At 43.1% G+C, this 21722-nt stretch overlaps 1 protein-coding gene across 1 annotated transcript; it reads left to right on the top strand.

Annotated features, from left to right (window-relative positions):
* The first annotated feature begins 20918 nt into the window (after positions 1-20918).
* LOC108790585 (protein LDOC1L-like) lies at positions 20919-21503 on the top strand. The gene has a single exon (XM_018560885.1). It carries the CDS (start codon positions 20919-20921, stop codon positions 21501-21503), a length of 585 nt encoding a protein of 194 aa, XP_018416387.1.
* Positions 21504-21722: the final 219 nt, after the last annotated feature.

Below are 21722 nucleotides of genomic sequence, written 5' to 3'. Positions count from 1 at the left end.
GCATTTAGTTCTGTGTGTTGATCTGCTCAGCTTCACCTTGGTGACCTTTCGTGTTCCGTCTGCAGAGACACTCCATTTCACTTTAGTGAGCACACAAGTCTGTGCATCTTGTACAATTCATCCCCACACAGCTACCTCCTCATGTATCCCTTCCCCCTCCCTTTTAGATTGTAAGCCCTCACGTGCAGGGCCCTCCTTGTCCATCTTGTCTGAAATTGTATTGTGATTGTAATGTCTTCCTTATTTTGCAAAGCGCTGCGCAAACAGTTGGCGCTCTATAAATCCTGTATAATAATAATAATCTTGCAGACAGAAGAGAGCAGCTGATATCAAACTCTAAACATGATGCCTGTCAGTGGCAGGGTTGGAACAATTGCATAGAAAATAAGTGTTTAAAATGTATTTTTTTATTATTATTTTTTATAATTTGAATGTATTAACTTAGCAAAATGCAACATATTCTTAAAGGTAAACTATAGTGGTTTTTGGTCAGTTCTCATTGTTTTTGCTGTTTACTGTATCACTAACTTCAGGGCAGTGTCAGATATTTCACCTACTTCTTGCCCCCTCAAGTTCCTATTGACCTATCATTATGATGGGTTGGCTCGCTGACCAATAGGAATGCACATAGGGCAGCAAAGGGTGTAACCGGGAAGTGATAGACCTATAGAAATATAGAGCTTTGCATGTAAGAACAGCCCGGCATTTGGCTATAAGCACAGGCTTCTGGAGTCTGCACTTCTAGGTGGCTGCAGATTATATCTACAGCAGTCTTCTTTTCCTGACAGATTCAGGCAGCCGAGTGAATGACCGACCTGATCCGATGCATATGCGTTCGGCTCGACTGAGCCGCTCAGCCAGGTTCGGGAGCTGTACGGCTATTGTGAATAGCCTGTACAGCACCCCTTCGGTTCTACTGAACCGAAGGCGTCCTGGGGCCGAAGCTAGCCGAAGGATCGGCTGAAGCTACGGCTAGATCCTTCGGCAGCTTCGTGAATAGACCCCTTACTTTTTTCGTTACTTTATTTACATGTGTCAGCTGGCCTGAGAGCACTCTTTCAGCACAGTGACTGAGCTGTCACCGACAGCTCCCGGTCACTGTTTATGATTGGGAGCAGGTGAGACAGGCTCCTGATCATGTGACTTCTGTGACAGCCAATGACTGCAATGACATCATCAGGAAGCTGATAAAATGAATCCCCTGCCTCTGAATACCTTTTGGTGATATTACAATTAATGCTGCTCCTTGAGGTTGAAAAGGTTTTTTTTTCTGGCTGAATAAGCTGGTACCCTGATATCCTGTTGTTGGGTGGCTCCTTCCCTTGCAGCGTCCTATGGAGCCACCTCTTTGTAAGCTGTGTGTGTCTCCACAAACATACAAGTATGGCAAGGCAAGCTACTCCCCAGCTTTCTGCTCCTCTTTTCCACTTTCTCGCTTCTCCGTGCTAATAGATGGACAGCTGCTGGAGACTGTGCTGTCTCTTGCGATCTTGTACTAAACAGGAAGTTTAGGGAAGAAGAGCTTAGAGGGTTAGAGCTATTCAGAAACCTGATGGTTTTAAGTGTTTTGGCACAAATCCAAAGAAATGTTTTACTTGGTGATATATACTTGTTTGATCTAGAGTCATTGTTACTAAAAAAAATACAAAATTAGAGTTTAAAGTGACATTAAACCCTCAGATTTTTTAACATAAACCAATACTGTAATGTGCACCTTACTGTAATCCATGGTTGTTTTCTTTCTCTTTGCTGCTCTTCCTTTTAAATCCTCATGTCTTCTCATGCTGGGGGAGAACTTCCCTTTGCAGCTGATTGCTTCTTCCTGTAGTGCTGGCTCAGGTTGCGAACCTACACACAGACACCGTGTATCCATTCCAGAGACAAGGCACTCTGCTGCAAAACAGAAGTTCTCCCCAAGCATGAGAAGAGATACAGATTAAAAAGGAAGAGCAGCAAAGAGAAGGGAAACAATCATGGATTACAGTAAGGCACACATTACACTATTGTTGTATGTTAAAAAATCTGAGGGTTTAATGTCACTTTAATACCGGGAGTCAAAGGCAAGGAATTAATTTTAACAGTTTCATGTAGGTGAGCTTTAATAAATAGGCATGCATTGCTATGTGACTTTATCAAACAAACCTACTAATGTTTTGAGCTGTGCTGAGTTTGATATCCTCACTGATGTTTTATGTGTACGTATGATTTCTTTTCAGCGTGTGTTACCGTTGCAATTAACAGTTGAAGAGGAGAATCATAATGAGTATGACATATGGAGCAATAACAATTGAGAAGTAAAGTAAGCAAATAGTTACAGTTGAGCAACTAAGTATCACTGAAGTAGTGAAAATAAACTCTTCTTTAAACTATCATGACATTTTACACATTGCCACTACTAGAAACGAAACCTTACCTTATAATTAAAATAAAGCGGATGCTCCGCAAAGTTTTCTATTGGCTGTTCTTCTTTAGCAATCGAGTATTGCGTTATTTTAGACATTTTAGACATCTGCCAACTATGCCACGGGCCGACCGTATTCTCCTAGCAACAAGGCAGCGTATGGCATACCTACCAAGACTTTAAAAGCAGCTGAACTTATACATCAAAGATCGTTTTAAGCAATTTAGCTTTCTAAGCCCACAGAATTATGTATTGCTTTCCTTGCTGTACTCCATCCTTTGGTTATCGCAGATAGAGAATTCATAGCTGTGGTACACCTGGATGTCATGGGAGAGTGGTTTAATGCAGTGGCGGACCTAAGGAATAAAGGGCCCTAGTGCAAGATTTTATCTTGGGCCCCCCCCCCTTCCTGCTCCCGAGGGGAGGAGCAGATCTCACTGCCCCCCAACCCCCCACCCAGCGGTCTCTGCACCAGAGGAGCTTACACTCTAATGTCCCCCCACAGGCTCACACTATTATTATAGCTTTATATAGCTCTGACATATACTGTAGTCCAGTACAGAGAACACTGAGCCAGTCACATTAGTTTCTGTACAAAGGAGCTTACACTCGAATGCAGAATGGAACTGGCTGTACGGGGACTACAAATCCCAGCAATACATTATACAGCAATGCAGAATCATATATGAACTGGACTCAGGACTTAGAAATGCACTGGGCTTTAGGGCTTAGAGACGCACAGCCCACCTGAGACCCTGCAGACACAGACCCCACCATAGACCCCGCATAGCCCACCTGAGACTCTCTATGGTGGGCTCTGCAGGGTCTCAGATGGGCTGGTCAGGGTCCATTTCCCTGCACACGCAGCTCCTCTTACCTGTCAACCTCAAGCCTGCCGCTGCTGGGTTCTGGCCTCCTCCACTGGACTGGCACCGCTGGGCCCCAGCCTCCTCCCTGGACCGGTGCTGCTGGGCCCCAGCCTCCTCCCTGGACCGGTGCTGCTTGGCTCCAGGCTCCTCCACTGCCAGGGCCAAGCATCGCTGGACCGGCGTAGGAGGTTTAATGGCAATTTATTTCTTAAGGATTGATACCTGGTAGTATTGGCACACACAGATGTCATAGTAGAGTAAGGCCCCTCCCACATGGGCACCATCCGCTCCGATCAATGGAGATCTGTGAACAGATCCCCTGTTGATCACAACAGTACAAAATGGATGTCTACTTTGACATCCGTGTCCTTTCAGTGTTTTCCTCCATTGTAGCTCAGCAGGGTCAAGGTCTTACCTTGTCCTCATGGTGGCAGCCATTTTGGACTGCAGTCTCTTTTATATCCTCTGATTGCATCATCGCTTGCCTGCTGCCTGGGCGTCGCACAGTGATGATGTGGAAACACCTGACTATATCAGTCTGCTCAGGACTCAGGTTCATTGCCCTTGCTTTTGTGCTCCAAGGTTCATCTTTGGCGATCTGGGTTCCTTTGTGTGTTTCTGTGTATGATCCGGTCCGGTTGACGTTCCCTCTGGCTCTCGATCCCGCATCGGCAGACGTACCCGCATTGGACTTGATTCCGGCTTGGACGACTACCCGCTTTGGACTTGACCCTGGCTTGGACGACTACCCACTTTGGACGTGATCCCGGCTCGGCAGATGTACCCGCATTGGACTTGACCGGCTTGTTCCTGACCTCGCTGCTCCCTGATGAATGTTTACTTATGTTCCTTTAAATAAACAACTTTATTTTACCTGCGTTTCCGTGTGGTCTGGTTTCCTGGCTCCCGTGACAAGCAGCATGAATCCATGTTAGGTCTATGGGGATTTGGATGTAAGCAGACATGTGGTCCACCAAAACATAACTCTGTTTTGGGTTTTTTCTGGACCTAGACAGAGTCGGGGGTCTGCGTCCATTTACATCCGGCTGCCCATAGAGTTACATTGGGCTTCTGATCAGATCAGCCTAAAATCTACCAGGTGGATCTTATTGGACCGCCCCTGTGAAAAGGAGCCTTTGAGAACATTCTAATTCCATATAAAATGAATTACATTATAGTTACACATTTCTATAATTTTATCAAGTGACCCTCTTTGCTTTTTTATGTGACTTTGATTGACCTTATTAAAAATGTTTCTAATTTATGTTGTATCTGAATATTTTAGTGTTTGGGCTGTTCGGAGAAAATGTGGAGGTTTGGTAATAAGGACTGTGAAGAATGTACCTAGGTTTTAATTTATTCCCTTCACACCCGATCTAATACTTCTGCATCTTCATTGTACTCCCAGGGGTCACATAAATGTGTTTTTTATTGTTTTCCTGGTAGTTGCATATGCGGGAGAAAGCTTGCTGTCCCTGCTGGTGTTACGGGAATATGTCTGTCTATTCATGAGCTGAGCCTTGATTGCTGTGTGTCGGAATGCTCAATGTGAGCCTTAACATTTACTGCAAAAGGCTTTAGTGTTTTTCTGGCAGACTCCAGTACGCAAGATGGCATCATGTCTAGTGAGCATGTGACTCTAAATATCAGCTTTTACAGTTTGTTATATCAGGAGAATCGAAATTATGGGCATAATTAAAGCAGAACTCTGATCATCTCAAAAAGCCCTCTTCCTGCACTTTAAAGCTGAACTCCAGTATAAATATTGTCTTCTTCCTGCACTTTAAAGCTGAACTCCAGTAAAAATATTGTCTTCATACTAGAGCCATGCATATTCCTCCTTGCATTTTGGTGAGCTTTGTGTATTTCTTTCAAATATGTGCAGTAATCCAGTGTGAAATGTGGAGCTTCCTGTAATGAAGACCGGTCACTGATGCTCTCTCTCCTTGTCTATGGTGACTGTTCTTGTCTCTCCCCCCTCCTGTTATAAAGACCGCTCACCGCTGCTCTCTCTCTCTCCTTGTGCACAGTCACTGGTCTTGTCTCCGCCCCCTCCTGTAATAAAGACTGGTCACTGCTGCTCTCTCCTTGTGCAGGGTGACTGGTCTTGTCTCCGCACCCTCCTGTAGTTTTCTGCAGACAGCCTTTAATGGTGCTGGTTATGTGTTTAGATGAAGCACTGAGATATAGAGGAATGCTAAATTAAGCTTTACTTGCTTATAAGGACATTACATCAGAATAAAGCATTATGCAGCACACATATATACAAAACTTCCTGTATATCATAGATATAATGCATATAGAAAACTAGCATAGACTAGACTTGCACTACAGCGCCATCTACTGCTCAAAAGACATAGTTACATCTCAGTAATACAATCAGTACATATCAGCATATGCTGGTGTATTTTCAACAGGTGGGACCTTCTGTAATTTGAAATTACATGAGCATGTTAAAGCTTTTTAGTGATTGGGTTTAGCTCTTCTTTAATATATGCTCACATAACACTCTGTCAAAAATCTATTTATTAAACATATCTTTTTTTTTTGCCAGTGAAAGTGTGCGAAAGGATAAACTGCCAGGACACAGCGATGAGTCTGTGCTCCTATCGACCTGCTAGAAACATAAATCAATTTTCTGTCTCTTGTGGAAGTGTATTCGTTTCTGGCTGGATAGAAGGCAAATGGTAGTGGTGTTTATATGAGAAACGGAGGAAAGCGTAATTTACCCTTGTAAGCGGCATCCTCAAAATGGTCCATTTTGCATTTTGTTTGTTCAGGCCCTGCAGTGCTGCAGAGATACCGTACTTTTATACTTGTATGATGTTCTTTGTTAGTTCTTAATTATAGTATTTTCTGGTTAGCTGCCTTTGCAAACAACAAATATGTGAGGGTATGTTAAGTTAACTGTGAGGAAGCAGCACTTTTTTTAAAGTTATTTCTGGTATGTATAGATTTAAAGTTGAAATCTAGGCAAATATAAAATACATCCATTTATGCAATTCTGTAGTGATTAATACATCATTATTGCTTTTTAATGCAAGAAGTGCAAGTATCTAAATATTTTTTTTTCCAATAAATTTTTATTTGAGTATTTCACATTGACAAAACAAGTTAGTAAAAATGACAAAATGTTACATAACCAGCGAGATGGACATTCAGTACATTGTTGTCAGAAAAAGAGTAGAAAGGTCACATTAAGGCAATTATAGCATACACGATATATAGCAATCACCATTCTTCCTTGGGGGGTGGCTGCTTAGTGATTCTTTCATGCAATCTCTAAGGGTTCCACCCCTTTGGGTTAGCGTATCTTGAGCTATACTGGTTTTAGTTAGTGGGGGTCAGGTGCAAGTATCTGAATTTGACTTGGTATCGACGCCTTGCTGTCCCCATACAGCAGAGCTCAGAGTGGGATAGGGAAAATCAGCACAAGGAGGCATTCACGCTGAAAGCTGGGTGCAAGGGAGATTAGCTCATTATTGTGCTGACAGTCATAGGCTGGGGGCAGGTCCATGACAGCTTGAGCTAAAATGATGCTGGCTTTCATTCAGCCAGAAAGACTGAGGACAGCTAAAGGAGGAAATAAAGCAATGCAGAGGCAGCCTCAGATTAAAGGTATGTGTTGCAGCATTTTCTTTAAATGATATCTTATATAGGCTCTCAATGTTTTAGAGCAAAAGTAAAGTTAAAGTGACATTAAAGGCTGCAAAAATCACCCCCACAATGCTAATGTAAGGACTTACCTTTAAATGATGCCTCTTAATCCGATCATCTTCTTCTTGCCAGGAGTTTTCAGCGTCCCTCCGGTGCTGGTGCCGGTCTCTGATCTAGCGCTGACTCCTCTGTCTTAACTGGCACTTCCTGTCCCACGGAGTCTGTGTGGGTGCACGCTGCTCCATAGACTTACCTTCTACTGCTTGCTAGCAGTAGATTTATGGAAAAACCGCTGAGGGCTTACTAACCCTTTAAGATTAAAAAACATGCTGACAGGTAGGGGTTTTTATAACAGAAGAGACCTTGTATGTCTCTTCTGTCACATATGATTCTGTATGTCAGCATATGTGTTCACTGAGCAGTGCATGGGCAATTTCCGGTCAATTTTTTAAGTTGATGCATTTTTAAACTGTTCTTTTATATCTGTTTATATATACAATCGTTATGTTTATATATAAAATAAACATTAGGTGACATTACATATGTGACAAAGGATTCCCAGAGCATTGTTGGTTAGCTAAGGTTACAGCTCAGCAGACATTGCTTACCCTGATGTAAAAACAAACACAATTTGTATACACTAGTGCAAGATACCCCAAGGGGCCTTTACAAAGTTAAGTTTTGTCACATATGCTTCTGTATGTCAGCATATGTGTTCACTGAGCAGTGCATGAGCAGCTCAGTGCAAGCTCAGCAAGAAGCAAGAAGATGGCAGCGCCGGCTGAAGAAGAGAGCACTGACATGGCAGCACTAGAGGGGATCGCATACAGAGGCAAATGCCTAAAGACTCATCTCTTCAAGGAAGCCTATCCCACCTCGACCTAACCACTGAACCTTCACATTCTCAAATAATTCATCCCCACACAGCTACCTCCTCATGTATCATTTACCCCTCCTCTTTTAGATTGTAAGCCCTCAGGGGCAGGACCCCCAGGGGCTTACCATCTTGTCTTGAATTGTATTGTAATGTCTTCCTTATATTGTAAAGCGCTGCGCAAACTGTTGGCGCTATATAAATACTATGTAATAATAATAATAATAATAATGTGCTAATATGCTTTGCGTATGGAAAGCACCCCCTGGGGACCCGCTATAGTAGTGTTTATGTTACCAGTTTACTACCACTTTAAAATTATGTTTGATTACAGTTCTGCTTTAAAGTCCAGCTCCCAGTACCACCATTGTAATAGCATTTTAGGGCTTACTATTTGCTTACCTGTATGGTATAGTAGGCTCATCTTTGCATTTGTATTATGCTGTAAATAAGTGCTTTTTGTTATCCCGAATATTATAGCTCCTGCTGTACTTCTGGACCCCACCAACACCATTGCTATGAGTATAATATGCACACCAGCACTGGTGCTGTGCCTCTGCTATTCTTGTGTTTTGTGAGTGGTCACACATACACATGGACGGAGATAAGTGTTGTACCTGGCAGGGGGATGGAGCATTGAATGAAAGGGGAGTATATACATTGGGGAGGGGGATAATACCAAACCTGATGCTTTTCCTTGCATGGTGCAAGTAAGGTTCCCTTTAAGTGCAAAAATGCAGTCTTTTCCCATTGGCAAAAGACATTGGCAACTTTTATAAAATGTTACTTGTACAAGGTATAGATGACCTTAACTGGTTCACATTTGTTCTTTCCGCATGTACAACTCTTTTTTTTAAAGAGCTCCTTGAGCTGAATGCCATTCACTTTTCCAATACATTGATTCTAATTCTATCACTTTATTTCTGAAGATCAGGCGCAGTGAGGGTTTTTGTGTGCAAATTAGATGATAAAGGCATTATCTAAGAATGGCTTTGCAGCGGTTTGGTGGGGAAGTGTTTTAAGCTAAAGGGAAACTATTATCAACGTAGTGATTTTTCTTGAATTGCAAGTCAAGAAATACTTTAGAAGTGTTATGTAATCTGCATATAGTTTTTTTTGTTTTTTTTTCAGCATAGGAAGCCAATAATTTACACGTCAAGGTGGGATGGGATGATTTATATCTGAAAAAGTGGAATTGGTTACAGGTACACTTTAGAATAAGTTTGGTAGCAAGATTGTACTTCCTGAATATTATGTTCTGTAACGTTCTCTTTTGCATCACAAATCCTAAACTGCCTTCTAAGGCAAAACTAATCCCATTGGTGGAATTGGGAAATTTCTTCAGAGAGGCAGCAGGTAAAGTGTTCCAGCATCACCAGCTATTGTAGTCCAGTGTCAGGAACCGGATCTGAACCCAGGACCTCTGCTGTAGCTGGCACTGTGTTAGGATCCAGAGCGCCTCCAGGTGGCGCTGGAGCTAAGCCCTGCAGTTTCCGTACTCACCTGAAGGGTTCTGCAGGCAGCCAGGAACTGCTAGGTACCAGACCTGCACTGGGTGATGCTGGAAACTGCAACTCCAGTGCTCACCTGCAGGTGTCTCCCAGCTGCCACCAATCATCCACCACCTCGTGCTCCCTGGGAGGGTACTTAAGCCCTCCCTGCAGTCAGGTCTGTGGCTCAGTATTGTTTCCTGTTAAGCTTGAGTCCCCAGTCCTGTGTCATGTTTATGTTCCCGAGTCCTGTAACCTGCTTCTGTTCCCGAGTCCTGTATCATGTTTATGTTCCTGAGTCCTGTAACCTGCTTCTGTTCCCTGCTTGTTGTCCGGAACCGTGACCTGCTTATGTTCCTGAGTCCTGTTAGCTCCTTGTACCCTGACCTTTTGTCCCTTAGTTCCCCTGGTGTTTTGCTTTGCTCCCTGGGTTTGCTTGCCTGTTACTTTTTGCATGTGGTGTGGTTTAGATGTAGTTGGTTGCTAATACTTGTTTCTTTTTATATTATTCTGGTTGGCATATTAAAACGGTATATCATACATTCTTGTCCTGTGTGGTCACACATGTTTGGTCTGCCTGTGTGGGTACCTGCGCAGACGTGGGGTCACCTGTGCCGGTATCCCTGTGCACAGTGGTTCTTCCTGCTGAGACACCTTAGAACCTTGGATAGCTCCTTGCTTGATCTCCTGTGTAATCCTCGGTTAAACCTAGTTTCTGCTGAACTCTGAACTCCTTGCTCCTCCCTTGAACTTCCTATTTAAGCCACGCTTCTGCACTTCCTGTTTGCCAGATTATTGTGCTCCTGCCATTATCTTGCTTCCTGCTCCCTCTGTGCTACATTCTACTCATACTGCTACCCGTGTACCGACCTTCGGCTCCTGATTCACCAACTACTCTCACCGTCTTCTGCTACATACCTGATACCTTTGGCTCCCAGAGCATTGTTGGTTAGCTAAGGTTACAGCTCAGCAGACATTGCTTACCCTGATGTAAAAACAAACACAATTTGTATACACTAGTGCAAGATACCCCAAGGGGCCTTTACAAAGTTAGGTGATGTCTATTAAAACATAGAAACAAGCATAAAACCAACACTAACAGCTGCAGATAATATATACAAGTATTGCATGGTCAAAGGCACAGTTTGTATGATTAAAACTAGGGATGCACCCATACTTTTCAGATACCAGTGACGATACTTGGCATTTTCATGAGAACTACCAGGGTTGCAGCGGTTGCAACGGTTGCAGCTGGGACCTTGCTCTGGCGCATCACCACTGTCCTGAAATCATTAGTCTGTATGGTTTAAGTAAAACTGTCACATGACAATAAACAAAAATGTATCAGTACTTGTGTCTGTAAGTACTTGGGCAAGTATCAGTACTTGCAAAACTGGTATCGGTGCATCCCTTTATTTATAATTATAAAAACAATCTCGTACATTAAAACAGAGATGTACAAAACCCATGAGCTCCGTGTGCTCCTTACAAATGACAGCGGCCTCCTAATTTTTGAATTTTTCTCTAGTCTAGTCTTGAAACTGGAGAAGTATCTGTACTTGTACTTGTACTGAGTACGGTACTTGGTATTGATGCATCCTTAATCAAAACATCAGATTCACATGGAAAGTGTGCTGGGAAATTTTTGTATTGCTGCTCTGTTGTTATCTAATTGCGCCCTTGTTGCCCTGATTGAGTCTTCTTGTCCTCTGGTCTCTATGTGCCTGGTTATAATTTGATCTGATAAGATGTGATAAGTTTCCACCAGGCTCAGTTGATTCATTGCAGGGACACCCATAGCTTGAATTTTGGCTTATTCAGCAAGAATGAGCTGAAATTTGAATATTTTGGCAAATCTTGTGTTGTCTTGTAGCAAACAATGAACAAGACCTGGTCCTCAGTAATTCTTATGTGCTCTCTCTTTTCAACAGCCACCTTTGCAAACAAGCCTTCCACTGGCCAACAATAACCTAGAGTCCATGGAGGGATCCTATCACTCAGCAAATCTCTGCTTCTTCTAATGATAAACACTCGGCTCTGGCAGGTGATTACAGAGCACGTCCCTGGAAAATAGACATTGTGTAGCTTAGCCTGGATATTGCCAGCTGGAAATATCTTATCTACATTTTGACGTAGGTGATTTATTACATGTATTAGAGCAGGGCAGGGGTATTCCAAGTGTGGATTTTCTTTGCATTCTGATGATGTGATTTAACCGAGGCGGCTCAATCTGCTTTCGTTCTGATATTTGTTTTGGGTATAGGAAAGTTCTGCTTGTCACTTTTTTAATATTTTGAAACTAGATTATTTAGAAGCTTTGTAAATAAATCAGAAGCATTGTTTGAGGCACAGTAACCTTGTCTAAAACTTGCCTCACCGACTGGATTTATAACACTGTTCAACTGGTTCACAAAAGCTAGCTTAGCATTTATGTAATGACACAGAAAAAAAACTGCTTTACATGGAATGATGCAAATTCAAGTAACTAATCAGAGTTTAAAGACCAATTAAAAGTCACTTTTCGGTCTTATTTTTTAGCTCCAGCTACTTTGAGTTTGCAAAGGGTTGGCAGAGCCAGCTTTACCTGTTTCCTGTTACTGCAGTTATGCCAGAAGTCCGACCTGATCTGACACATCCCCCCCCCCTTCTCTGTCTTGTGCTAAGGGGTGTGGCTGTTACTCAGCTATGCCAGCTCAGACCACTGTGTGGAAGGGCAGGAAGCACCATTTTCACTAACAGAAAAAAAAACTATTTAAAGTTTTTTGTTTTTTTTAAACACTGTAATGTAATGAGCTTCAAAAAAAATAAAAGTTTAAAGGAGAACTATGGGGTCAGTGTTTTTCCCCATAGTTCTCCTTAGGGTAACAGGAGGACACAAACTAGCGTCCTCCCGTTACCCTAAGCTCATTATACCTCAAGCTACAGCTAGCGGTATACTGAGACGCCGCAGCCTGAGCGGATCCCGACTTAGATGACGGGATCCGCCCAGCTGCGTGAGTGACAGCTGGCTCTGCCTATCTAGAGGCAGAGCCAGCTGTACCCGCCCCCTCCCCCGTCCGTTCCGCCAGTCAGCGCTGGCAGATCGGAGCGGGGAGAGGGGAATCCAGCCCCTCCCCCTGTCACAGCAGAGAGCCGTGACAGGATCGAGAGGTGAACGAACCCGCTATGTGTTCGCTCACCTCCCGATCTACTGAGCTGACCTGTGACAGTCTCATTGTCACAGGTCGGCTAGAACTATGAGGTGAATGAAAAGCACTCACCTCATAGTTCTCCTTTAAGATTCCAGTTAAACTTTAAAGCAGGGGCGGGCAACTTCCAGCTGTGAAACTACAAGTCCCATGAGGCATTGCAAGATTGACAGTTACAGGCATAACTCCCAGTGGCCGAGGCATTTTGGGGGGTGTAGATAAAGCACAGCTGGATGGTTGGAATTGCCCACACCTGATTTAAAGGGCCCCCCCCCCCCCCCAAAAAAAAAAGCGTTTCTGGTCCTACAGTTGGGCAAGTAACTTATTTCCAGCAAGTCCTTTAGAGCTGATAAGGGTACTTGTCAGATATGGGAACTGGCAATTGATTTTTAAATGATCAAGCTACAGGGATTCTGTCTTTGTTTTGCCTCTCTACCACTGACAGGCATAGGTATACTGTACAGCCGGTGAAGTTAGGACTCCTCACCTGCATACTCGTGAGCAGCGATGATGAACAAAATGTGGTAAGCCAGAGTAGCAAACTGTTCCACATTGTTGGTGGTCACAAAAGATTCAGGTGAGGATTTATGGGTTATTGCTGGAGATAAGTGAATTAGGTAGCACAAACCTAGATTGCATTCATACCTGAGTTCAGAGGTTGAGTAAGCCAATAGGGATGTGCAATTTAAATGATTGACAGCACAGATCATTTATTGTGTGGGGTGGGGGCTAATGTCTGCACTGTTTTGTGACTTCAATACCTGTTGTTGGTTAGCTAAATCATTATTTCTGAATGGCAGCATGTAGAATTATGGAGCACAGTGACCATGTTCTCATTCATAATTGTATAACTAAATTATTAGCAGGAATGGAGGTTACAACCTATTGGTTAAAAGACCCTACCAGACCATTTATTTAAACAATAATCTTCCCATAGGGTTATATTTACATTTAACACATTTTATGCCTAATATTTAACTGTAAAATCCTCCCTAGTATAGACAATACAAAAGCCCTAAGACTGCTAGATGCTGCCATCTTGGATGTGATGTTAGCAGCTCCATCAGACCTGAATCTGTCAATCAAGTGACATTCTATAGCAGGGGTAGGCAACCTCAGAGTGCCAGCTCTGCTAAAACTGCAAATCCCATCATTCCATTGATTTTGTGCCTCTAAGACTTATGCCTCATGGGATAAGTAAGTCCCTAAAAACTGGTGTGCAGAGGTTGTTTATCCCTGCTCTATAATATTCCCCTTTGCTCCTTCCCTGGCATAAAACATTATGTGTGAAGGTGACGGGTGGTGGACCTGGGCCAGCACAGGCAGGAATTAGACCCTCCCATGAGAGGGCTATGATGGGCAAAGAAGGAGGGGGCTGTGCTAGGGAACTGACACTTCCCAGAGTGGTCAGACTTTCTAGCATGTTGAGAGGTGCATGGTAAGTGAATACAAATTCATTTATTGAAAGAAAAAACATTGCAAGTAAGCATTTCCAATATTTTCTTTCTTTTTCTTTGCTTTTACCTGCAATTGTATAAGTTGGCGACAGAGTCTCTTTAATGAGCATAATTGCACATGGCAGCATAAGACTAACATCCCATAATTCCCCCGCACTGTCACTCATTTCATTCATTTAAACAATGCTGTCCTCTTAGTCTACAAACTTACCAGACTGAAGGTCAGGGAAGGGCAGGAGGCTCATTGTGTAGATGTGTGCTGGGAAAAAAAATCATTTGTTAATGTTCCTATATTCCCATAAATAGATAATGCTGGTCACTAATCTCTATTAACGTCACTGTACACGTCATTGTGATCTCTGAAATGTCTTACTGAGTTATCTCTCTATGAAATCTACTGACTTATCTCCGTATAAAATGTGTGCTATTCATACCAAGCTAAGAAAAAAAAATGGGAATGAAGTCAGTTACAGTGAAGGACAATCAAAGTGTACCTAAAGGAAAAACTGTTTTTTTTTTGTTTTCGATAGCATATAAAACGGTTGAAATAATTCTTAATTAACTTCCTGTCCTGTAGACACAACAGGAAGTGAGAGGAAATGTCTCCAAAATGAGTCTCGTAGACTGTTTGCACCAAAACAAGTGTCCCCATTTGAACAGCTCCTATGGTGACGCTCACAACTTTAATTAAAGTGACATTAAAGTCAAAAACTTTTTTCCCTCCCCCCCCCAATGTTAATGAATGCACTTACCCTAAATTATGTCTCTTAATCCGATCTTCCTCTTCTTTCGTGTTCTTTTCAGCCTTCTCTCCAGCGCTGCTGCGGGTCTCCGATCCAGCGCTGACTCCTGTGTGCTTGCTGGCACTTCCTGTCCCACGGTGTCTGCATGTGGGTGCATGCGTCCATAGACTTACCTTGCGTCTCTCCTCGTCTCCCGGCCGAAAATCCGAACTGCGCATGCGCCCGCACCAAGATGCTTTGCGGCCGCCCGAGCATTTTGGATTTTCAAACGGGAGCGCGCAGCGAAGACAGGTGTAAGTTTAAGCCGCTTTTAAAGCGTTTAAAAAAAAAAACGTTTTGCATATATCTACTGCTTGCTAGCAGTAGATATATGCAAAAAAAAAAAACGTGGGGGTTTAGAAACCCTTTTATACCTCTTACTGCTTTTTGTGCCAGGACAATGGTCCACAGGACAAATCCAAAGGGTGAACCTTTCCAGTAGTAGGACCAGACAGCAATAAATAGAACCTGACAAAGGTTCTAAACCTTGCCTAGTTTAGGCCCCTTTCACATCGGGAGGGAATCCGTGCACAGATCCTCCTCCTGATCGAAGCGATACGGATTGGATGTCACCGCTGTGACATCTGTGTCTGTCCAGTTTTTTTCCTCCATCTTGCAATGGAGGAAAAAACTAAAATGACCGGACCCCATGTTGGCTTAAGGGGAACTGGATGTAAACAGACTTGTGTTTAGATCAGATTACTCCCATTCTGGCGCCTGTCTATTTAGATATGGCAGCCCATACACTGGCATTGGGCATCCAGTTGGGTCCGTCTGAAAAACTGACAGGCGGACCCAATCGGCTTTCCCATGTGAAAAGGGCCTGAACCAAAACTGTACATGCAGATTACATAAATGCTGTTCTGGGGAAACATTGCGTGTTTTCACTGCCAGTATTCTAAATGTTTTTCAGGTATCTGTATATCCTTCGCCATGTGAGTTTTGTGTGCAGATACACAAATAGAATTTCATTGATTACCTTTGCAGGACGTCTGCTTGCCTATGCCATGTAATAAGATGGTCCATGTAACAGCTACCGGGTCAGACAAAGTCATTTTGAATTATTAGATTCTTGCATTGATCTGGCTAGCCACGGGCTCTGGTGCCTCACTCGCGATGATGAATGTTGGTCCTGTGTTGCGTGGCGTCAGTGAGATTCTTTGGGTTTAAATTGCAGCCCCTGGGAGCTTATAGAAAGTCACAGGACAGTGAACACCTTGTAATGAAACCCCCTCCAGATAAAACATCCATTACCTTAGCGTCTTAGTCATATATCTCGGTACCGGTTTCCGCCTCCAAGTCAGACACGGAAGATAAATATCACGGCTCTCCTGCAAATGCATGAATGTTTTGCACCTTGGTTCGTCTTTATACAGGTGAAACTCGAATAATTAGAATATCTTGCAAAAGTAATGGCAGTAAGTGCTGCAAAAGGGGCCCAAACCAAGTACTGAGTACATATGCATGCTTGTACTTTTCAGAGGTCCGATATTGTTCTATGTACAATCCTTGTTTTATTGATTGCATGTAATAATCTACTTTTTTGAGGTTGTGGATTTGGGGTTCTTGGGGTTTTCATGAGCTGTAAGCCATAATCATCACAATTATGACAAATCACGGCTTGAATTATCTTGCTTTGCATGTAATGAGTCTTATCTCATATATTAGTTTCACCTTTTAAGTTGCATTAGTGAAATAAATTAACTTTGCACGATATTCTAATTATTCGAGTTTCACCTGTATGTGAGGTGTTTATCAGAAACAAATCATATCACGTCTGTGAGCACCTAATGTGATTGCAAAGTGCCAACTGTAGGTATATCCAAGTTATACGCTAGCACAATGAGGAGACCAACAAGATTTTTTTGGACATTTATTGAAGGAAAACTTTAAAATCAACTAAAACTGGTCCATTGTTTTGTTTTAAAATGTGACTACAGAAGTCCTTATGTTGAACTTCAGAACTTTTAGATCCCAGCTGATATACTGATTGATTCTGGTAAATTGGGTGGTCCTACTTTTAACTCAGATCACACACAGGCTGCACCATGGCACATGCAGCACCGTGATACCAAAGCATAAACCAATGCCCTCATGTCACTAAGCAGATCTATGAAGTCTTAGACACAATCTGATGTGGATCATAATTTAATGCAAAGGATGCAGCCAAAAACACAATTCAAGCTTTTTCTTTTCATTATTTGACACTGAATAGTGTGTTTGGCTCTAGTTGTAAAACAGCACCGTACAAAGGCGATTGCTCATTTCAGAAGGTTGAAGTCATAATGAGAACACACATGAGATTTATGTTGGGCATACACTGGCCAATGTTTTCAATCATAGGAATTTGTCACCGATGGTTTTTTTGTCTGTGAAGGATCTCATTCATCCAGGTCATGGTATATCTGTAAACAATAAGTCAAGGCAAGTGGTTTGATGACCAGTGAAACGTCTTCAAGAAAAATACAGCCTTTTACAGTATGTACCTGTACGTTCTAATGGCTCAATTGTTTATGTGTTGTTTGCATATTGTAAAACGTTGGCTCAAAAAAAAAAACTTAAGAATTAAAAAAAAAAAAAAAAAAATACAGCAAGTCCAGTTGCCTTGACTTATTTTTTACAGAGATGTTTTTTTTGTTTCCCAGTTGTAAAATGTTTGAATTCGGCACAAAAATGTATCAAAGTCACTACAGTTGCAGTGATAAGGCCTTTGCAATTGATTTTCATGCCAATGTAGACCATGTGGTCACTTGAAACTGGGAAATAGTTGAAATTGTGGGTAGCAGAATAGCTGTAATGGAATGCTGATTGAAAACGTTAAAATCGCCAGCAAAACAACCAAGTGTATTGCCAGCAATAGTGATTGTGAATGCATTGCATATGCCATACTATAATAACCAAAAAAAAACCCAAAAGATCCTGTGTATGGCTGGTGCAAAAACGCAGGACCTGCATGTAGAAAAATGAGTTTATCCCCATAAAATTAGGTAAAATAGGGTAACTGGGAAATATGAAGACCACACAACAAACATAGGGAACCTTGAGGAGAAAGGGAGGGTATGGGAAGGACATGTATCTACTGAGAAAGATATACAGCGTTATTCATAAAAGGGTGAAGAGTTTGGAGAAGGAAGGAGAAGTGAACAATCTAGGACAACATAGCTGTACTGGATAATGAGCTGAATTGGAGAATTTTTCCAAATCAGCTATGTTGTCCTAGATTGTTCTCTTCTCCTGACTTCTCCAAACCCTCCACCCTTTAGTGAATAACCCTGTTAGACAATGACTGACACAAATCATAGACCACACTCTTTAATTTAAAGCCACAACGATCAACATTAAATTGAATACTCAGGCCGTGTAACGAGATGCAGATCAGGTTACATTCAATAACAAAGAATCCTCTAGAAAGCTGGCTTGAGTAAAATGTATACCAAGGAAAGTAAGCAGCAGCTAAAACAAGCTTCATGACAGGCCTAATCAATCAATCTCTAAAAACCCAGGCTCTGCGCTTGCAGTTCAGGCATAATCAATCAATTCAATCATTAGAACCTTGCCACTAGCTTTTTATTGCAGGAGTTGTAGCCGCAGAGAGCGAGGCAGCTGGGATCAATACCGCCTGCGAGAAAGAGAAGCCGAAATCTGCAGTAATGGGGGGAATGGAGGGAGAAATGGACAATTTATGGAAGGCCGTGTCTTTTGATGGGAAAGAGTTATTGGAAGCGTAACATATACCTTTGACCAGGGGTTCTGGGTCATTAGAGATATTATTGGCTGATTTAAGATATCGTACTTCTCTAAATAGTTCATCTTTACCACCTGAATGCTATAGAAGCTTTGCAGTTTAGTAGAGCGTCATTCAATAGAGTAAGCAGGGCTATCAGTCTGTTTATTTCTAGTAGATATCGCTTAATTTTTTAGCTATCCCCCATACTAAGACAATTCTGTGTTATCTATTATTTTTCTTGCATTCTTATTGTTCCATTTCAGTTATCCTTTAATCCTCAGAAACATTTTTAACACTTTAATTTGGTTTGTCCACACTTGGGCCTGCAACATGGAACATTCTGCCATTCCTTGGAAATCAAAGCTTTCTTAGAAGGGCTTTAATTAACACTGTATAAACAAAGCATTTGCTTTACATACTGATACAATTTACCAGACGTGCCGCACCTTAAAAGTAATAATAATAATATACAGTTTGAAACCAATCAAAACCAGTCAATGGTTTGTAAAATGCAGGACTGCCCCTGGAAACCTGGGCTAACTGTATACCTACAGCTAGACCTGTTATAGGTATTAGAATTAGGCATGCTATACTTCTCCTGATGTTGTAGAATTACAAATCTACACATATCCCGATAACTAGAGGCAAAACAGATAGCTAAGATGTTTGTGGTGGGTTAAGGTACCCCATCCAATTTCACATAGAGGCAAAACGGGCATCATAAGGACCTCTGTATGATATTGAATTACCTTACGAAATACGCAGAGGCTTGTTGGTTTACCAACGTGTGCCAGACCCTTCAAAACTTCCTAGAACGTTTAGTTTCTCCATACCAACCTACTCACATCTTTCCAGAATTTGTGGTACTTGGGAGCAGAAATATACACTACTGCTCCTGCACTTGGACTGCTGACCTATTGTGTATGTCCGGTACATTGGGTAGCTCCTGGACTGTGTGGTGTGGCTTTCCACATGAGTGTTATTTGTTTGCGGCTCATATGTTCCATGTTCATTTGGTGTGACTATTTCTAATGTGTTGAGAAGGTAATGGTCTCTGAAGATCATACTGGAGAGTTATGGGAATAGGTAGCTGGCTATGCTTTTTCTGGAAATTACCATATGAAGGAAGTAATTATATTTTCACAACATGTTGCATAGTTTACCATACTTCCACATCTTAGACAAATTTGATATAATAAAGGAAGGCTGAATAGCAGGTATTACTTATCTGGTTCCTTTACACCAGTGTTAGCTTTTCACTGTGCCCAGTGGGAGCCGTTCACATTCTGCTGCCTGCCCTGGAATTTTTTCTGATCAAAGCTTTGTCTGCAGAATGTAGCTGTGTCTATGTGTACTTAGAGCATTAAGAGAGCATGCTTGTTACAATAGCGTTACCCTTAATTGACTAGAGCTGACTCCCTCAGAGTTTTGGAAACAACCAGCATCCAATGTTCACTGGATGTATATTTTGTAAGAGTATGTAAACCCTAACAATGAACATCATTTAATTGATTAGTGTTGCTCTGTTAAAACAGAAGTAATGTATTTGTTTGTTTTTTTAAAGGAGGGCCCTGGAGCTTATAGCTATAAGGTGCTGGTATATAAGCACAGCATATTGTAACAGACGCACCTCGGTGGGAGCCGGTACCGCGGGTCGTGCACTCCAGGCGCAGGCACGCCGCGGGTCTGTGCGGCCGAGACTCAAGCATCAGAGGGTGACGTCCGCCGCCGCCGGCCAGCAACACCCTGCGCAGGCGGCTTCCTCCCTCTCTCCCCAGAGACTCATCTTCGTCGGGCGCAGGCGCGCCGCGAAGCTCCGCCCCCTCCAGGTCCAGCACTCGGCTTAAAAGCCGCTACATGTCAGTGGATCAGCATCTTCTGTCGAGTGTACAGGACGCTGATCAGTACAGCTTCCCCACTCGCCTCCCAAAGAACCTGACCATTGATCCTCTCCTGGAGACTCTCACAAGGACCTGCAACCCGCTCCTCGTGGAGCATCCGAGACCAACTAAAACCGCAAGTATTCTGGGACTGCATGTTTCCTAAAAGGAACGTTACAACCTAGAATGAACCAGTGTTTGCTATTACTTATATCTGCTGAAGTTAATTAGAAGATAACTTGTCAAACCATACTTACCAGAACTGTATTGCTAAACTTTCACAATACCTCAGTTGCTTGTATCTAATTGCCCTCAGTGGTCTAGCCCTACTACTCACAGCTGATGCCTCCCTCTGGTGTCCGACCAGAGGTATAGCAGGCCTAGGGAGACTGCTCCCAATTATACCATCCAGTATACGGGGTATGATGTGTTGCAACTCCCTCACGGCCTCATCCAAAACTGGGTAAAGTGAGAAAGAGTTGCGTCCTGATTCCCGTCCTAAGTCCCTACAACTCTATATCCGCAGTTGTGATCCGCTACACAGACCTCCGCAATACAGGCGAGCGTGACAGTACAGAAGACCTAAAAAGACAATGGATCCAGCGGAGTTAGCTCAGTGCATCCTTAACCTCACACAACGGATGGAGGATCTCACGCTGAACGTGACGGAAATCCGTAATGAGAACCGAGACCTACGGGAGAAGATGTTACTGAGACCACCAGAAGGGGCATCCGCCCACCTGGTTCAAAGTCATCCAGCCCCTGAGCCCCAGGTAAGCCCTCCCGATACCTTCTCTGGAGACCGAAAGACCTACAGCGACTTCCTCCTCCTTATGTTCGAACTCAGGCCCAGGTCATACCCTACCGATCACGTGAAGGTACGTACCTTGATTTCCTACCTTAGGGGGGAGGCCAGGGCCTGGGCGAATACTTACCTGGAGACCAACGACCCGCTACTCGAGTCATACGACGGGTTCATTGCAGCAATGTCCCAATTATACGAGGACCCGGGTAAGCAAATAACCGCGGAGACCGCCATTAGGAACATCCGCCAGGGGAAGCGCCCGGTGGAAGACTTCATTGCCGAGTTCAAACGATGGGCACGCCAGACGGAACGGATATCAGCCTTAGGAACCAATTCCGTCTGGGGCTTTCCGAGACGCTCAAAGATGAACTAGCCCGAAACGTGTTGCCGTTGACCCTAGATGCCCTTATGCAGCTCTCTATTTCTATTGACCGTCGTCTGAGAGAACGTCGCCATGAAAAGAGCACTGGGGTACCATGGACGCCCCGAAAGGCGCCCTCAGCCCCTCCAGAAGAACCCATGGACATCGGGTTCATCAGAGGACCCAAATCCTCCGAGGAAAGATCCAGGCAAAGGTTGCAGAATCTCTGTA

This window comes from Nanorana parkeri, unplaced genomic scaffold, assembly GCF_000935625.1.
Source record: "Nanorana parkeri isolate BGI_ZX_2015 unplaced genomic scaffold, ASM93562v1 scaffold485, whole genome shotgun sequence".
Taxonomy (NCBI): Eukaryota; Metazoa; Chordata; class Amphibia; order Anura; family Dicroglossidae; genus Nanorana; species Nanorana parkeri.
This window is presented reverse-complemented; position numbering and strand designations above follow the sequence as displayed.